This window comes from Sinocyclocheilus grahami, unplaced genomic scaffold (genome assembly GCF_001515645.1).
Source record: "Sinocyclocheilus grahami isolate Dianchi unplaced genomic scaffold, SAMN03320097.WGS_v1.1 scaffold1587.1, whole genome shotgun sequence".
NCBI classification, from domain to species: domain Eukaryota; kingdom Metazoa; phylum Chordata; class Actinopteri; order Cypriniformes; family Cyprinidae; genus Sinocyclocheilus; species Sinocyclocheilus grahami.
The window spans coordinates 101,593-121,836 of record NW_015506766.1 but is presented as its reverse complement, the minus strand read 5'-3'; the positions used below and the strand labels follow the sequence as shown (position 1 = coordinate 121,836).

The 20,244-nt window shown below is 41.0% G+C and overlaps 1 protein-coding gene across 1 annotated transcript in view; it reads right to left on the bottom strand.

The window, feature by feature from the left end:
- Nucleotides 1-16,621: 16,621 nt before the first annotated feature.
- LOC107571371 (gastrula zinc finger protein XlCGF57.1-like) overlaps nucleotides 16,622-20,244 on the bottom strand; it is a 20,705-nt gene continuing 17,082 nt past the window's right edge. The window contains exons 4-6 of the mRNA XM_016257691.1: nucleotides 18,226-18,638; nucleotides 16,798-16,950; nucleotides 16,622-16,696 (exon numbers count right to left, since the gene is read on the bottom strand). Coding sequence (XP_016113177.1) covers nucleotides 16,622-16,696; nucleotides 16,798-16,950; nucleotides 18,226-18,638 — 641 coding nt within the window. The remainder of the gene's footprint in view (nucleotides 16,697-16,797; nucleotides 16,951-18,225; nucleotides 18,639-20,244) is intronic.

Here is a 20,244-nt window from a genome sequence, read left to right as displayed (position 1 = left end):
GCAATATCTGAGCGAGAGCAGAGCCAATTCATAAAATAAAGAACCAACGTATAGTTAAAAGCACACGTCCAGTTTTGTATGAGTGAAGGAAATCCGCTTGCGGATTCTTGCGGTGAGATTCTTGCTTACGCATTACATGGATCGCGTAACATTACGCGCTCTCGACATTTGTCATTAAGATCACGCTATAGAAACGGCTTAAAATTAAGTATAAAAAAAGAGAAGAAAGCGGCCCTAGGCAGCTACACAGGATCCGCCACTGCTAGATGCAGTTAGAAATTTACTAAAAACAAGCCCATCGCAAGATATGTGGGGGGGCACCTGGGGTGGCCAGCCAGATTTCAGGGGGGGCCGGTGCCACCTCTGGCCACCACGTAGACACGCCCCTGGTCATGAGGTGATCACGTGAGGCGCTCCCTCTGGCATGATAATCTTAATAATATCTTGTAGTGTGTGATGTGCCATGATGTTCAAATCTTGTAGTGTGTGCATGTTTAAGATTTGAGAGAAGATAATCTGCAAAGATTCTCCTTATGTGTGTACTACAACCAGATTTCATAATCGGTTAAGATTTTAAAACTCCTGTAGTGTGAGCCCAGCTTAAGATAAGTAAACGGTCTTCACTCTGATTCAGTGGATTATTGCGTTCGTCAGATTTACATTTTTAAACTAGAATACATACAACTACGCGCAGATTATTCACGTGAGGAGTAATTACTAAGCATGTCTTGTTCATATAAGCGCAGTAGTTTAGCAGCAGCAGCAGCAAGCTGTTTTCCTAGTTCGTGTATCTGAGAATACAACGTCAAGCATCGCGGATTTAGAACAGTAAAGTGAATTGGGGATTAACTTATTTGCCCGAAATCTCCAATGCTTTTGAAGTCTTCTGTGGGCATTCATTTATACATTAACCGTGAACGGATCGCTTTCAGATGCACACCTCACTAGTGGGGTTGGTTTGCCGTTGGCGTTTCACAGTTTAAGTCAAGGTGAACCCGTATAACTGTATTTCATAAACGTCATACTGTCAACGGCCTTACCTATTTAACCATAACAACTTAATGAGCAACAGAAAATAATATACCCGCTCATACGTGTGCTCGTGCCGCATTGCATTGCTCTTCAGAAGAGGGAGCGCTCATTCTTAATGGGGCCACATCTCTATTTCACTCGTTACCTTGGTTCTGTGATAGTGAAGAGTTTATTATGAAAGTCATGTTTAGTGATAGTTTAAGGATAATCACAAATTTGTTTAAAATATAAAGATTCTACTAATAATAAATAATTTCCAATCAGTAGCCCATGTACAATGTAGCTAATAGTAGGACACTCTTAAACTGGGATTTACTATTTGTGTATTCAGTTGGGCTTACAGCAATTATAGTACTTCATGGAGTGTAGCAGCAGTATCATTGAATCCAGATTGCGTTATTAGCAAATTGTTAATAGCAGTATGCATAGCAAATCAAGTCGAATTATTACTGTTTTTTTATAGCAACAGCAGCAGAAAGTATCGGGTTGCATGAAATTTCAGTGATACCACATGGGGTAAGTAACTCTTTCAAATTGGAATAGGCTTTTATTACTTCGTTTATTTAACAGGGCGTACAGAGATTTTGTAAACTCTTCAAAGCGAAATAGGCATTATTTGTTTGCGTTTCATTGTTTAATAAAGACTCTTATAGTAATTCTAAGTACTTTAGTGCAGCTGTAGCAGCAGTATGCATAGCTATTCAGATCGCAATCTTTAGTAAATTGAATAGCAAATTTAGATGCAATGTTAGAAATAACATTAGCAGCAGTCTGCATAGCAACCAATTATTATTGCTAATATAGCAGGGGCAGCAGAAAGTACTTTAGTTGCAAGAAATTTCAGTGATATTGCATGGATGGGCTACAGCAATTCTAGTACTTTCATGGAGTGTAGCAGCAGTATCCATATAATCAGATTGTATTATTAGCGAATTATTAATAGCAGTATGCATAGCAAATCAAAACATGCATTTAGTTGCAGCAGCAGTAAGTAGACTGTAGTTTATATTTACAGTGATTCATTTTGCAGACGCTTTTATCCAAAGCAGCTTACAATTGCTGAAGTTTCAGTGACTAAAAATGGATGGTATGTGAACTCTTTTTCACGGTTCATGGATCCGTGTGTTCATTACTGCGTGCCTGTTTGTGTTTCCTGTCTGATTGCTAATCAGCGCGGCTGCACCTGCCACTCGTTCTGTCCTGTCTTTATCTGTCTCGTGTGTTGTGCTGCATGTTGTCAGATCATTATTTGTCCTGGCTCATGCTTGTTGTCTCTCCAGAGTCTGTGTGCCTGGCGGATCTCCGCCTCAGATTGTTTCCAGTCCTCTGTATCGGATTATATCTAGTCTGGGAACCCATCGAAGTCTCGCTGGATTCCACTCCCCTAGCTGGATCGGGTCGGGATTTCACAATCCCCGTGTGCTCACGGCTACTCACCTTAATCATCACGTTTGGCTTGCGACCCAACTTCATTATTTATTGTCACAATAAATCACTTTTCACTTGCAACTGGATTCTGAGTTCTCTTCCCGTAACAGATCTGACCAGGATGGATCCAGCAAGTGCAGTGGAGCTCAGAGACGTTCTTTCCGACAGCAGTGCTCGCATGGAGCAGCAGGAACAGCAGATCCTGGCTACCGGTCGAGCGGTACAGACGCTAATAACGCAAGTTTCGGATTTAACCACCCAATTTCGTCAGCTAAGGGCTGAAGCGGCCCAACGGCCCACTGCGCTCGATTCCGCTACAGCCTCACCTGTGGAGTTTCCCAGCCGGTGGGCTGAGCCCCACCTACCGCCTCCAACAGTCTACTCCAGTGAGCCCCTGTTGTGTCGATCATTTCTAGCGCCCTGTTCACTTCATATTGCTCTCCAGCGTTCATCTTTTCCCACAGAGGAGTCCAAGGTGGCGTTTGTTATCACGCTACTGACTGGACGTGCGGCGCTCTGGGGAACAGCGGTGTGGGAGCGGAAGCATCAGTGTTGTTCGTCATTCCAGTCTTTTTTGGACGAACTCAGGAAAGTCTTTGATCGGGCGGCGTCCGGCAGGGAGGCGGCGCGGGAGTTGGCGGAGTTACGCCAGGGAGATCGATCTGTAACTGATTACACGATTGAGTTTCGCACTTTGGTGGCAGAGTGCAATTGGAATCAGGAAGCACAGTGGGACATTTTTAGGCATGGACTGGCCGATTGTATCACCAATGAAATCTACACTTTAGAGCTACCCACCTCACTGGACGGGTTGATCGATCTGGCGATTCGAGTGGACAATAGACTGCGACGACGTTACGAGCGATCTCTACAGGTGTCGGCAGGTAGTGGCGATCAATTCGCCGCCCCGACGAAGGGTTCCTCTGATTACCTCTCCGGTCCCGAGCCTATGCAGGTGAGCAGAGCCTGTCTTTCACAGGAGGAGAAGGAGAGAAGCAGAAACCTGGGCCTGTGTTTGTACTGTGGTGCTGTTGGTCACGTTGTTGCATGCTGCCCGGTTAAAGCCAAGGCCCGTCAGTAGTTAGGAGGTTACTGGCGGGCGGAGTCGCGGTGGAGAAAGCCTCCTCTGAAGTAACGCTTCTCTCAGTCCAACTACTCCTAGGTTGGGACACATTCCCTTGTAGAGCTCTCCTTGACTCGGGTTCTGAGGGAGATTTCCTGGATCGCAAGACAGCGCACAAACTGGAAATTCAGTTGGTTCCACTCGAAAGATCCATCTCGGTTAGTGCACTCTGCGGGCAGTCTCTCTCACCTATCACCCATTGTACACAGTTGGTGAGGCTCGTCACGTCAGGTAACCACACAGAGAACATTTCCTTCTTCATCATCGACTCCCCTTTGGCTCCGGTGGTCTTGGGTCACCCCTGGCTGTCATTACACAATCCCAATATAAACTGGCGTCAGAACACAGTCTCATCCTGAAGTGAATATTGTCATGCGTCATGTTTGTTGTCTGCTTGTTCTTCTGTGTCTTGTTCTGTGTTTCAGGATGAACATGTGGATCTGTCAAACGTGCCTGCTGAGTATCTTGACCTGAAGGGAGTGTTCAGTAAGTCTCGGGCTGCTTCTCTTCCTCCACATAGTCCTTATGATTGTGCGATAGAGTTATTGTCAGGTACGTCTCCGCCTAAAGGCAGGTTATACTCACTTTCCGCTCCGGAAAGGGAGGCCATGGAGAAATATATTTCTGATTCTCTGGCAGTCAAGATCATCCGTCGCTCTTCTTCTCCTGCTGGCGCGGGGTTTTTCTTTGTGGAAAAGAAAGATGGTTCCCTTCATCCTTGTATTGACTATCGAGGGCTGAACAGCATCACGGTGAAGAATACCTATCCTTTGCCGTTGATGTCTTCAGCCTTCGAGAGTCTGCAGGGTGCTTCCTTTTTCACTAAGTTGGATCTTCGCAATGCCTATCATTTGGTTCACATAAGGGAGGGGGATGAATGGAAGACCGCTTTTAATACCGCCAGGGGGCATTTTGAGTATCTTGTTATGCCATTTGGGTTCTCTAATGCTCCCGCGGTTTTCCAAGCACTGGTAAATGACGTGCTGAGAGACATGGTCGATCAGTTCATATATGTCTACCCGGATGACATATTGATTTTTTCTCGTTCTCTCCAGGAACATGTTCAGCACGTCAAGTCAGTGCTTCAGAGTCTGCTAGAGAATGGGCTTTTTGTCAAGGCGGAGAAATGCGTTTTTCATGCACAATCTGTTCCTTTCCTAGGGTACATCGTGTCGTCCGAGGGAGTGCGCATGGATCCCGACAAAGTGCAGGCTGTGGTAGATTGGCCAACCCCGGATTCCCGCAAGGCCCTGCAGAGGTTTCTGGGCTTTGCCAATTTTTACTGGCGTTTCATTCGCAATTACAGTCAACTAGCCGCCCCTTTGACTGCCTTGACCTCCACCGGGTGCCCATCGAGTTGTTTATTTGTGCCAGAAGGATTGCGGTCCGATGTCATCCGTTGGGGTCATTCTTCCAGGGTAGCCTGTCATCCGGGGGTTAGTCGAACACTTTTTCTTGTTAAACAACAGTTCTGGTGGCAATCTATGGCCCGTGACATACGACATTTTGTTTTGGCCTGCTCTGTCTGTGCCTCTTTTAAGGTTTCCGGTCGACCCCCAACTGGACCCACAACCGCTGGCTGTTCCTTCGAGACCCTCGTCCCACATTTCACTAGATTTTGTGACGGGACTCCCGCCATCTCAGGGTAACACGGTAGTTTTGACCGTGGTGGACCGGTTCTCGAAGGCAACTCATTTTATTCCTCTGTCCAAAATACCCTCAGCCAGAGAAACGGCGGTTGCCGTCATTGATCATGTCTTTCACAAATTAAAGCCAGTTTTTCGTTCTACCATTAATCCGCCTGCCCCAGTTCCCCCACCGCCGCGACTCATAGATGGGGAACTCACTTATTCAGTTAAACGCATTCTGGACTCGAGGCGGAGGGGACGCAGATTTCAGTACCTGGTGGACTGGGAGGGTTACGGTCCGGAGGAGAGGAGTTGGGTTCCTGCTAGGGACATATTGGATCATTCGCTTAGCGATGATTACAATCGACAGGCAAGTTCCTCTGGGAACGCCAGGAGGCGCTCCTAGGGGGAGGGGTACTGTCACGGTTCATGGATCCGTGTGCTCATTACTGCGTGCCTGTTTGTGTTTCCTGTCTGATTGCTCGTCAGCGTTGCTCCGGCAACCAAGGGGCTGATGAGCTAATCAGCGCGGCTGCACCTGCCGCTCATTCTGTCCTGTCTTTATCTGTCTCAGATCGGCTTTCACCGTGGACGAAGTCCAGCCCGGGGTCGTCACATGTGGTTGCCGCAAGCCTGCCGGCCGCTCCTTCGTTGAATCCGCTGGCCGCCAATCACTCAAGGCCGCCGTGTGTGACGCTGTGTTTCGTTGTGAAAGAGAAACTACTTTGTTTGGCCTTCCAAAAGAGGACACGACTAGAAATCAGTGGTTAAGTTGTATTTACAACACTGTTCCAGAACACTTCAACCCAAATATTCAGATGTGTGCAGCACATTTTATGGAGGACTGTGTCCTGATCCTGGTAGAGTAGACAACAATGCCGGCTGTTCTGACTGACAGACTGTAAGTTTGTTTTTTTAAATCAAGAATTTGCCACTGACGATTCGAGTTTTGAGCAGTGTAGAGTAGCGCTTGTTGTTTGTCAGTTCTCAGATCACAAATGCAGACATGGTTTTATGGTTACACGGCGTGATGCAACGCATAAAAAGAAAGTATAAGTCATTATAATCCGTAATTATGTCCACACCGGATGCAACAAATGCCTCAATTATAATGGGTTTTAATGTTTTTGTCTCGTCACAACATCTTTTGTCTTTAGCAACATCATATGACCCCTTTAATTTGGACACAATTAATATAAAAGCAGACAACTGCATTTAAATAAAGTCACTGTAGTGTCCTGCTCAAGACCATCTTGGAACGAGCCATGCCTTTAGCAATGATGTGTTCATACAATGCAAACATTATCATTCTTAATATGCAATATAAATATGTTAAATTATCAAAATAAATGAGCAGCTGCTTTTGACGCAGAATTAGTCCTGGCCATATGACACCACAACTACAGGGTGTACAGTAATTTATTATTTCGCCAAATATTATTAATAAGTTAAAGGTAAGTATTTCCATTGCAGTAACATTGATTAACGTTAATGGGAAAAAAATAATAATTACATCTCTTGAATGACAAATTCAAAACTATTTGCTCAGGCCACCCGAGCCTGAGTCAGGTGGTTGCTAGGGGTTACTTCATCTATCAGCCTACAGTGTGATTCCTGTTTGTTAACGACACGTTTCTATCTAGGTAAGTTTGAGCTATTGGCTCAGACACACATAGTTATTTAGGTTGTTAGTTAAATAAAGGGTACAGCACCCAGGTTCACATCGTTAAGCCACTAGTTAATTTATCTGGGCTCCATTAGCCCAGAAACACTTTCAACTCAGGTCACTAGTTTAAGCTATCTGGTCAACCGATCAGGTACACAAAGCAATAGTTCACTAGCGTTAAGCCATTAGATCACATAGATAGCAAACACACAGTCTCACGGCTCTCTAGAGCAGCAGCAGTACATATGTCTTGGCAATAGAGCTGCTTGTTCTGGGGGGTTTTACCTTTTATATTCCTTCTGCCTTATAGGGATGATTTTAAGCATATTATTGTATAGCAGCAGCATACATATTTAATTGTTTTATTTTCTTCTTCCAGCTTTGTTGGGGGGTTATTTTATTTGCTATTTGTGTAGCAGCAGTATGTCTTAAATACTCACGGCACCGTATCACCGTATGCATTGGCAGTAGCAAGTTCCTGTACTTGCTTGCAGCAGCAGCAATAATCTACAACTACAGCAATAACCAACAGCAGCAGCAATGCAGCAGCGTAGCAGATCTATTTCGCCAAGACCAAATACATTAACATTGTCATTTCCATCACCATGCTAAAATCTAATGAGGGTTGTCATGATTAAAATATATAGTTTAGTCATGAAACTCTAGATCACGCAGGCTGATGGGTTGTTAACGTAACTGATGATATTCAGAGAGCTAAACGACTTGGCACAAGCTGATTGGTTCATGCTGCATATGCAGCCAATGAGCTTACTGCCTTGCATTTATATGGCTGGCTAATAGGGATGGGAAGATTCCCCGATTCGCTCGGTGCATCGGCATAAAAAATGAATGATGCGATGCATGTTTAAAAAGTGTGCATCGGCTACAAGTTGTCATTTATATTGCGATGCATCGTTTCTAACATATTTGCATCGGTAAAAAAATGATTTAAATGTAATTACTAGTGGATGTGCTATACTTTCATTATTTAGAAAGTGACCAATATTTTATATGTAGATTGATTTCTCTTCTCTAAACTGTTTCTCAAGCGCGCTCTCTCACCGCTGCTGCTGCGTGAATATGACGCATCACAACACCACAGAGACCCGAGGAAAAACTGGGATTAAAGTCCAAAACCTGACTTGAAATAACCTAACAAATCAATCTGGGCTAAAACAATTCCATTAACGACAAATTAAATTCACACAATCTAACTAATTTGAGCACGCTTATTATTAAGCAGACCTTAATGTCGATCATGGATCAAATCGATCCACCATCGCAAACAGCGAATATATCTGTGCTGTTTAATGCATTTGAGACGTTGTGTTTTCCTCAGTGCATAACTGACATTTCACAGGTATATTTTTAATCTGTAAATGTCAGAAAGTCACGCAAACATAACCATTTTGCTGTCAGGAGTGGGCGAGGGCAGACAGAGCGCAATCGAATAGGAGCACAATAATTCTGAGTAAAATATACATTTTGCTCAAATATTTGTTGTTGGACATTAAATGTGTCTTTTGTAGAATTTTAAACCTACATATAAGTATTTTTTATTATAGCAGTAACTGTAAAGGGACTATTGTAATAGGTCAATCAAATGTAAGCTAGTACAGTACTAATTACTAAGATCAAATTAGTTAGTGTGTTTCTTATAGCAGTTAAAATAGTCATTTTCTTTTATTTATTTTCAATTCAGTTAACTTTTAATTTAGTTATTTTACTGCTTTAAAGAGCAATTTTATACTGTAATGTTCTAATGTTCTGCTATCTGTTCTGCAAACTATAAAAGGTACAGCTGTCATAAAACCAGAGAGAAAATCTGCATGGCTAGAAACTGTAAAAAATAAAAATAAAAAGTCAAATAATAGTATGTGAGACAGTGGTAAAATCATTGTGTTCCTATTGGTCAGTAGAGGAGCTTAGCTTAGCCTGAGAGTTAGCCTGCTTTAGACCAGGGGCCTGTTCCATTAAACAAGTTTACCAAATAAGCCAGGCTTATTTTAGTTAGTCAGACTTATTTTCAACCAAAATAACTAACAATTGTCACTGTCGGTGGTAGTGTGAAGAGCACGGAGCGAGGAACAAGGAGACCAGGAATACAAAACGAAGGAGTGTAATTATCTATTTCAGGGAATCTCACGTAGCACAAAGAGAACGGGAACATACACGTGACAACAATAAGTCAGACTAACTGAAATAAACCTGGCTTATTTGGTACATTTGTTTTATGAAACAGGCCCAGGTCAGTTTCCCAGCATAAGTTGCCACAGTGACTAAGTTTAATCAACTACAGAAAATACAGTGTTATAATCCAAACCAATATCATGCGTGTATCTACTGTCATTATTTTATGAAATGCACTTTGTTTAAATGTTTCTAGAAGCACATATTCATTTTGAGTAGTTGCAAGAGGAAAATAAACATAGAAGTGTTTCTGACTCAAGATTACACAAAGAACATAAGTGATATATTCTTCTTATATTAATTAAGGAAGGTAATGCATGAGTAATATCTATGACTGTAAGTAATATGAAATGTAAAATATATGTCAGTGTAAAACAACCCATGGAGTAACAAAAGTAGGGTACTTTAAGATTATCATTATATCAATTATATAAAAGTTTGAAAACATGATTACAGAACATTAGAGTGAAACATGTTACAATCTTGTAATCCCTATTTGTCCATTTTAATCATATTTTTTGAGTACTTCATGATAAAGTTAGTATTTTATGCTTTCTTACATTAAAAAGGAAATGCCTCTGTGCTCCTTTCTTTGAGACTTGCTTTGATCAAAATGTTCAGCTACTAGACAAGTTCTCAAAGTGTCCTTGGTTTCCCATTAGGTACATCTAAATTCCCACATCAGCAAATAATAATAACAGTTTGATGATCAGTTTTTCAAAATGAAAAAAACAACAATCGTACAGTCAAGTGTAAACTGCTTTCACTTTCGTTTGGTCAGCAAGGTTGCCAAATCTGTCTGAAAAAAACACCTCATCATCATCATAGTTTTTACACAGTTTGGTTGTGACAGTGACTACAGACTGTTTTGATCAAACTTCTGGCAACACTTTATAATAATGATCAGGTAATTTAAAAGTGTTTTGTTCATGATTAACTAATCATTTAAACATTAATATACATTTGTAGATGTATATAGATGTGTATGCTATCATGCCACAAGTGTGTTTTAAATCATCCAAAAATGTTTTTGTAAGTCATGAAATAATCATATCATTAGTAAATGATTAATAATCACAAATTTGCTCTGACAGTCATAATATTACACTGCTCTAACATTTTATCATGAAGCTTTGAGATGTTGATATTGGTTAAAAATAGTTTGAAGAAAAAAATATTATTGTGTGGATAAAAAATAACACATCCAACCTCCACTACAGACCTTATTGAGTTTGTGGCTAAAAAAAGAAGGGACATGTTGCTGTGTAATTGTAGTAGATGAATGGCTGAATAATAGATAAAATAATGTGAATGAATAAATAGTGTCAGAGAGCTGCAGATCTGAGCGGCACAAACTCTCAGGATGTGCAAGAAAATATTTTATATTCACTGAAAGTGTCATAGTCTCATAAATTGACCAGTTTAGACACATTACAATCATTACAGACAGCATCTGTTTCAGCAATAGTCCAGACACCAAATGATAATTAATTATATCTCAAATGAATTATCATCACTTCTGTCATAAGAAAGTTTTGCATGTATGAAAACATGCAAAACTTTCTTATGACAGAAGTGATGATAATTAAGAAAATATTTTATATTCACTGAAAGTGTCATAGTCTCATAAATTGACCAGTTTAGACACATTACAATCATTACAGACAGCATCTGTTTCAGCAATAGTCCAGACACCAAATGATAATTAATTATATCTCAAATGAATTATCATCACTTGATGATAATTAATGGTTGCTACCTCCACAGCAACCATACAATCATAAATGTAAAGTTGATGAGAACAGTTTGATTGTTGAAAAGAAAAACTTTATAGCATTTATGTGTAAAGTAGTTAATGTTGCTGTACAACCAGAAAGGAAAAGCGATAGAATCAATTCAATTCAATTCAGTTCAAGTTTATTTGTATAGCGCTTTTCACGATACAAATCGTTGCAAAGCAACTTTACAGCCAATTAGGTTTCTACAATATTTAGTGGTAGCTTATCAGTGGTGACTGTCAGTTAATGTACATATGGCAGAATGTACAGAAAAATCAATTAAAGACATAATCAAACCGAAGAGATTCTGTGTACTGTTTTTTGGTCCAATAAGTAATATCTCTATATTATCCGAATTTAATAGGAGAAAATTATTGGTTTTACATTTTTAACACACTCTGTTAGCTTAGATAATTTAGAAGTTTCATCTGGTCTTGTTGAGATGTAGTTGAGTATCATCAGCATAACAGTGGAAACTAATCTCGTATTTTCTAATAATATTACCAAGGGGCAACATGTATATTGAAAATAGCAGAGGACCTAGGACAGATCCTTGTGGCACTCCATATTTTACTGGTGATAATTGAGATGACTCCCCATTTAAATGAACAAAGTGGTAGCGATCGGACAGGTAGGATCTAAACCATCTTAAAGCCTGCCCTTGAATACCTGTATAGTTTTGTAATCGCTCTATGAGTATGTCATGATCTATAGTATCGAACGCAGCACTAAGATCAAGTAAAACTAGCAATGAGATGCAGCCTTGGTCTGATGCAAGAAGCAAGTAATTTGTAATTTTAACAAGTGCTGTTTCTGTGCTATGGTGGGGCCCGATGCCGGAGTCTGTAATTTGCCAGTTCACTAGGATCTAGTTGTGGTTTCTTAAGAGGCTTAATAACCGCCAGCTTGAATGGTTTTGGGACATGACCTAAAGACAACGACGAGTTAATAATATTGAGAAGCGGTTCTTCTGCTACAGGTAACAACTCTTTTAGTAATTTAGTGGGTACAGGATCTAACAGGCATGTTGTTGGTTGAGATGCAGTGATACGTTTATTTAGCTCTTCCTGTCCTATAGTTGTAAAGCACTGCAGTTTATCTTTTGGTGCGATGAATGAAGCTGAAATATTATATGCTGTAAAATCTACATTTGTTATTGTATTTCTGATATCTATTTTATCAGTGAAGAAATTCATAAAGTCATTACTATTAAACTGTGAGGGAATATTTAGATCGGGTGGAGTCTGGTTATTTGTTAATCTAGCCACTGTGCTAAAATAAAAACCAAACTAGGATTGTTTTGGTTATTTTCTAAAAGTTTGTGGATATGCTTGGCCCTGGCAGCTTTTAGAGCCTGTCTATAGCTGGACATACTGTTTTTCCTTCTAAAAATTTCCAAGTTAGTTTTTCTCCATTTGCACTCAAGACTACGAGTTTCTTTCTTGAGAGAATGGGTATTACTGTTGTACCAGTACGTTTTTCTCTAACCTTTTTCAATTTGATGGGGGCAACAGCTTCTAATGTATTAGAGAAGATAGTGCCCATGTTGCTAGTCATTTCGTCTAGTTCATGTGTATTTATGGGTACACAGAGCAGTTGAGATAAATCAGGCAGATTATTTGTGAATCTGTCTTTGGTGGCTGGGACAATAGTTCTGCCCAGACGATAACGTGGAGCCATATAGTTAATATCAGTAATACGCAGCATACACGATACAAGGAAATGGTCAGTAACAATCACTTTGTGGTACGATATCTATATCAGTAAGATCAATTCCATGCGATTATAATTAAATCTAGCGTATGATTAAAACGATGAGAGGGCCCGGTGACGTTTTGCTTGACTCCAAAAGAGTTTACTAGGTCAGTAAACGCAAGTCCTAATGCATCATTTGAATTATCAACGTGAATGTTAAAATCTACGACAATTAGCGCTTTATCAACAGTGACAAATAGGTCTGAGATGAAATCTGCAATTTCTTTTAGGAAATCTGTATACGGCCCTGGTGGTCTATACACAGTAACCAAAGCAAGAGATACGATAGGTTTCTTTTGCATATCTGACAATGTAACATTAAGCAGAAGTATTTCGAATGAGTTAAACCTGTATCCTGTCTTCTGAGTAACATTGAGAATATCACTATATATTGTTGCAACACCACCGCCACAACCAGTCTGACGGGGCTCATGCTTATAACAGTAGCTTGGTGGAGTAGACTCATTTAGACCAATATAATCATTTGGTTTTATCCAGGTTTCAGTCAAGCAGAGTACATCAAAACTATTATCTGTGATCATTTCATTTACAATAACTGTTTTGGGTGCGCGTGATCTAATGTTTAGGAGCCCAAACTTTAAAAATTGCTTTTGTTCATTTATTTTTACATTTTTCTGGTTTAATCACGATCAGATTTATTTTAGATACTGCATTAAATTTATATTTTGGCCTCACTATTCGGGGAACAGACACAAGTCTTTATAGACTGAAGTCCCTCTTCAGTGTCTCCGTCTGCCGCAGCTTGGTGTCATTAACCCCGGCGTGAAGCACGACTGCTCCGGGGCTCTCGTCGCCCTTCAGGATTGCGGGCATCTGCGCAGAAACATCGAGAACACGAGCACCAGGGAAACAGTGAGTGTGCACTTTACCTTCAGCTAACGTAGCACGGACGTGCTATAGAGTCTACGACGATCACAACGTCGCGTTCCGTCTTGCGGAGGGGAGCGACGCGGTTCCGGGTAGAGATCTCGAAGACCGGAGGCGGCGGAGGGGGAGAGGTCATCGCCCGGGGTCTGGCTCGCGTCTTCCGTTGCGGGTGCACCCAGGGTCCGTGGTGTCCCGACGCTGGAGTGAAGGACATCTGGGAAGATCGCGTCCTGGGTGCACCGGGCCTGTGCAGAGATACACACGGAGTAGAGGTGGTGGGAGAGTTAGTAGCGTGCTGTATACTTACCTCGGACTTGTGAGCGTCAGCCCGGGATGTTTCCAGTGCGGCTCTCCGCTCTATCAGCTGGGCCTGCCTCTCCACCAGGTCGCAGATCTGCTTCTCCACGGCCTCCAGCTTGAGCTGCATTCGGTGTCCTCACCTGCACTCAACGTGTCCTCACCTCCACTCAAAGGTAGACACACATCTGCCATTAAAGCAAGTAACAGTGAGTAAAACAATGGTAATGTGTGTGAATAGAGTATTAGCAATGTAAGCAAGGTTAGCGGCAACCACGCTGGCGATGCTAATGGGCTATAAGCTAATAGCAGACTCGGGAAATCAAAATAAAACTAGTGATAACCAGGCGCTCTGATTGTTTTTGTAGTAGAATATGATAAGGGATATATTCACACGTTATATAAATGAAAATTATGGTGTATAAAATAGATTTTAAGATAAAAAAAATAGACGATGAAGAATTGACTTGACGGAGCTCAAACTCAAAACACACGGCAGCAACAAACAGGAAGTGACGTGTAGCAATCTGTTCGGTAGGTTAAACTCGGTAGAATCAAGATAGTAGTGGGAGCTGCAGAGGAATTTTTAGGCATCAAAGACATAAAAGCTAAAGATATACATAGTATCCCAGTCAACACGTGAGACCATGCGATGATCACAATCCTCATACTGTGTCCTCACAGTGAGTTCAAAATTTTGAGCAGGTTGAGAGGATGTCGTTCAAATATCGTTTGGATAATATTCCTAAAAGTTTCACACCTACAGCACACATTACATACATTGATGCAGATATGTACTGATGCAGATATGTCTTAAGTATATAGAGAGATAAAACTTATAAATTAATTTATTTTACGTAACAACTTAAAATTGTATCTACGTGCACAATAAACTATAGTACAATTAATTTACATCTCTCTACAGAAAGGATTTTGCAGGTTTTAATAAAACGTTATTTAATAACAGTAGTAAGCTATTTAAGCATATTTCCAGTATGTGCCTCAGACTTGCAAAGTATCGTAAACTCACACATCAGGATCAGCAGTAATCTTCGGCAAACTTCGATAGTTCGACCGTCAGTAAACTTCGGCTGTGCGTCTTGCGTCATCAGAGAAACAATGAAGAAGGAACTTAGAAAGGTGGCAGTGGAAGAAATTAAACTTAAAGAAATAAGCTCTATAATCCATAAGGAATTCACATTTTATCTCAAAAGAACAGAACTGATAAAGAGAATGTAGTTTTTTGTTTTATGAAATGGGTAAACTATGGTCCACACTCCAACACAGTAGGTGGCGATAATACACCTTTACACTGGTGCTACCTGCCATAAAACCGAAGAAGAATCAAACATCACTATTGTGATGTACTGTATATTTGTGTTAGGGACTGTTGACCGAGGAATTGTTACACTGGAGAAATGGGGAGTGGTTTCTTTAAAGTGTCATGAAACCCGAACGGGTCATTCCGTGTCAAATGAACCAAATTTCAAAAACATCCCCTGCTCAACACTGCATGAAAAGCCAGATTTTCGTCCCTGTGGCTGCCTGATGACATCTCTGATCACCGGCAGTAATTGACAGTTCGCAGCCCTGGGAGTTCTTGTTTGCGAGTGGCAAAAACAGTCGGAAACATACCATTTGAGGGAGTGAGTGAGGGAGGGGTGGAGGTGTAGGTGTGTGTTGGGGGGATATTAGCATATGAATGCAACCAACTTGAATCCCCAACAGTACCTATTGGTCAGCCTTATAATACCATTTTGAGTAAACCCCTCCCTTATTATTTAATGAAATTATGGTTCAAATTAGTCAATGATAATCATTAAGATATATGCACCATACAGGCTAATATTGTATAGGACAGTCATGTAACTTATTTATTATAACTGAAGACATGGATGAATATTAGGGAATGAAAACAGACATTTAAAACATGTTGATTAAATGTACCTTACTGATACAGCATAGAACCTAAAACCACACATATAAAAACACACAAGCAAGTGTAAGTTAGCCAGAGGCTACGGTCTTGGATGGGGCATCATGTGTGGCTTCAGGTGTTTTTTTGCCGCCTCGGGGTCATAGGTTTGTGGTGACATTCTATCAGACAGTAACCCACTCTGCAGACACATATGATGCAATGCAGCATACTTTAAACTGGCTTCCAGTCTTGCTTGCAGTGTGGTACACAGATTGCTGAGCTCCTGGCAGCAGAACGATGGACTTCTCACAATCCACTCTGACACTCCATCAATAGTGCCATCCTCTTCATCAGACATCATGTCAGCAGTGATGCCCCTCCAGAAATCCATCTCACCCGCAACAAAAACACTCTGCCTCGCCTCTAAAAGCTGTAAACACAATTGTTACATATAATCAGTACTATGTACAGAGTATTTACAGTGTACACTAATGCAACAAGGAAAAAACACAACAGAAACTAAGGATTTTAATCAGCCTTAGCCTCTTCCTCCACTGGCGACTCCGGGCTGAGGTCTTAGTAGCTGCAGCCACACGGTTGGCTGTACCGGCAATTTCTGCACACTGTTTCATAATATGTCTTGCAGGCAACTATACACAATTAAAGTGGTGTGTTAACAATGAAACCATAACTAAATACACAGAAATAGCCAGAATAGGGCAAAACACAGCGAAAATTACTTACCAACAAAGGCATTATTATGTTGGACTTCATCGCGAAATTCCGGGGTTGCAGACAGGGCTCCAACCAAAAATGAAGTGACCGCCTCGTTGTATGGCGAGTTCAATCTGTGGAAGCAAAATGCACTAAATTAAAACGTGTTTATTTGAATTTGCACAACAGAATGTATGATAGTCTTTATCTTTCAGCCTTACCCTTGCTCTGGGTCATAGCGTCTACAATTTGCCTCCGAGTTATGAAGCCGACGAACTCCTGCAAAATACAAGAAAAAAATAATTAATTGTGAACAAACTTACACTGGGTTCTACAGAAACACTCCCAACAACGGTGATTTCATTAGGGGAATTTCTTACCGCAATTTTGGGTTTATGTAAGCGCCTCTTCCTCTTTAACTCCTCGGTCGAGCCGCCGTTAGACTCATGCCGAGTTTGTCTTTCTTCCAAAGACTTAAGTCTCTCATTGATTGTGCTCAACTCCCGGGAGACATTGGCAGAGAACTTGCTCAGCTGATGAGAAAGCCCACTGATAGCTGCCAGCAGCACCTTGTTATTTTTGTGGGACTTGCTTAAGTGTTTCGTCCCTGAAGAGTCTCGGGGGTACCAAAGGTGAGGCGAAGTCCGGCCATCGTAGAGCAAATAATGAAAATAGTAAAAGAATTCCAGAATATAGAAACATTTCTGTGTTTGTACGTTCTCATTTCGCACTTACTCGTGACGATTCTGCCTCGTCACCGTGACCTAGCACTTGATTGGTCGAGGCTCGTCACATACAAGGTGACGTCTCTTGTATGTGATAGGACGAACCTACCGCGTCACCGTGACCTAGCACTTGATTGGTCGAGGCTCGTCACATACAAGGTGACGTCTCTTGTATGTGATAGGACGAACCTACCGCGTCACCGTGACCTAGCACTTGATTGGTCGAGGCTCGTCACATACAAGGTGACGTCTCTTGTATGTGATAGGACGAACCTACCGCGTCACCGTGACCTAGCACTTGTCTGGTCGAGGCTTGTCACATGTGAGGTGACGTTTCATGGAAGAACTCGTGAGAGGAGCATTTAAACACAGGGAGGTTTTCTTAGTGAAATTCATTTTTCTTTGTAAGATGGAACTCTCTAAAGAGTCCAAACCAAAAAGAAAACAACAGTGCCGTTACGGTGAACACTGTGACAACGAACTGTCACACACACAATACTTTGACCATAAAAAAGGTACTGCAAAAATAAATTTTTCTGGAAAGACAGTAGAAATTTGGAGTTTGCGGGGAACAGACATCTCATGCCCAGCATCATATCTCCCTGCTGAGCGCATTGCTGGAAGATGCGTTTTGAACACATCTACTGTACGTTTAAGCAAAACAACAGAGATAGTTAATATTCCCATTTTTTAATTATTGCTCAGAGGTTTGGGGCAATACATAGATAATGATGATAATCTGCATTTATATGTTGCAAAGAAGAGCAATACGGATAATTCACAAAACTGGTTATAGAGATCACACAAATTCATTATTTTTTTTAAATCAACGATATTAAAATTTACTTGTGCTGTTTGAAAATGAACCAAATCAATAATGTATGAAGCAAAAAATAATTTACTCCCTGGTAACATTCAAAAATTGTTTCTTAATGGAGAAGAGAGATATAATCTTAGAAGAGAGTGTAATTTTAAGCATCTTTATGTTCGTACAACATTAAGAAGTTTTGCATTTCTGTATGTGGAGTGAAATTGTGGAACAGACTCCACAGAGTTGACAAAGTAAAAAAAAACAGTACAAACGTATGGTTTTCTGAATGTATATGGAGGAAGAACGGATTTCATGGATTTACACTGATCACATGGAAACGGCTTCTCTCCAGTGTGAACGACCATGTGACTCTTAAGAGATCTTTTACGTGTGAAGCTATTCCCACACAATTTGCAGGTAAAAGGCTTCTCTCCAGAGTGACTTCTCATGTGGGAATCAAGGTGTGCTTTATTTGTGAAGGTCTTCCCACACAGATTGCAGGTAAAAGGCTTCTCTCGATGGCAGGTGAAGTATCTGTTAGATTCAATCTTCTGAACTTCTTTTTGTGATGAAGTTGTTTCAGACTGTATGGATATTTCCACATTCATGAAATCATGTCTCTCATATTGATCTTTCTCTTCTATCCTTGTAAGTTCTTGCCTCTCTTCTTTTAGTGCCATCATGTCTAAAGCAAAAAAAAAAAAAAAAAACAGACAAACACAAGTTAATGGCAGATTATTGGCTAAAACCAACAGACATTAAAGGGTCATGAAAACCCCAGACTACTTTTCTGAGATTTTAGCAGAGGTGTTTGTGTTGCACATCATTGAAGACAATGTTAGCATTTGATCATTTTAACTGTTGGTGAAAACTGGTTAATTTTAAGCTTCTTTGTGCTATTTTCATCTTCCGGGTTCAAAATCTACATTGTGTTGACGTCACAATTTGTGACGTGGCAATGGACTAATAGTACATTGATGACGCGTCGGTGTCTATTAAATTATTTATGAGACTGCGTGTTCTTATCCTTTGAGAAGAAGCTTCGCTTAATTATTCACAACAGCATACATGTGTTGATTTGCTATGACAGACGTTTCAGAGTCTGTGAGATGACATCGCGCACGTTAACTGAGAGAAACGTTCATGGATCGAAGAAGAGTGTTTGTTTTTGCTTTGTAATAAGAGTTCGGCGCAAACGCGATTCATTCACTTGGTGAGCATAACCGCTTTTACAACTCTGTGACACAACCCGTCTAAAGGCTTAAATAAACGCCACAGAATAAGCCTTAAAAGTTCTCAGAGATGCAACAGCGCGTTCATACAGCATCTCACAGAAGTGAGTACACCTCTCACATTTTTGTAAATATTTTATTATATATTTTCATGTGACAACACTGAAGAAATGACACTTTGCTACAATGTAAAGTAGTGAGTGTACAGCTTGTATAACAGTGTAAATTTGCTGTCCCCTCAAAATAACTCAACACACAGCCATTAATGTCTAAACCGCTGGCCACAAAAGTGAGTACACCCCTAAGTGAAAATGTCCAAATTGGGCCCAAAGTGTCAATATTTTGACATCCCACCCATTGTTTTTTTTTTGAGCAGACTAGAGTCTCTCCTGGCTGCCTGAAGAAGATCTTTCCATTTTTTTTTTTTACTTCCTTGACTGTCCGGTTTCCTAATCCACCCTCAGCTTCATTTACTGCCACTGTTATCTTTTGCCAGATGTCTTGTTTTTTCTTATTTGTTACTGAATTGTTTTGTTTGCATACTAAAATATGCATATACCTACTGAAGAGTTTTTCTTGTTTCACAAAGAGTAATTTAATTTTTATTTTCGGTTCAGCAGCCATTTTTCATGTATTCATTGGAGCCAATAATTTCAAGTTGTAACCATAGTAACGTGAATGGCGTCGTGTCCACGCACAGTCTACGCTAAAGCTTAGCTGTGCCTAGTCGTAGTTTTAGATGGTGCAACAGGTGTAAATATTCATCGGAAAGCTGGACGTAACTAAGTCCAACGTAGAGCTTACACCCAACAGTTTGGGACACAGCTTGTGAGTGATGCTGCGGAGCGGGTGGGAAAACATGGAGCGGATTAGCCGGAAATCAGTGGATCTTTAGCAGAGGGATAACAGAACGCTTTGAGCTGGAGTGATGGTGGGAGGATTGGTGAGAGGGGCACCTCAGCCAATGAGGGCACAGGGGCAGTGGCTCTAGCCTCCGGGCCACCCCCCCCCCCCGACCCACCCCCACCGACTCTGAATAAGCGCTCACTTACCCAAATA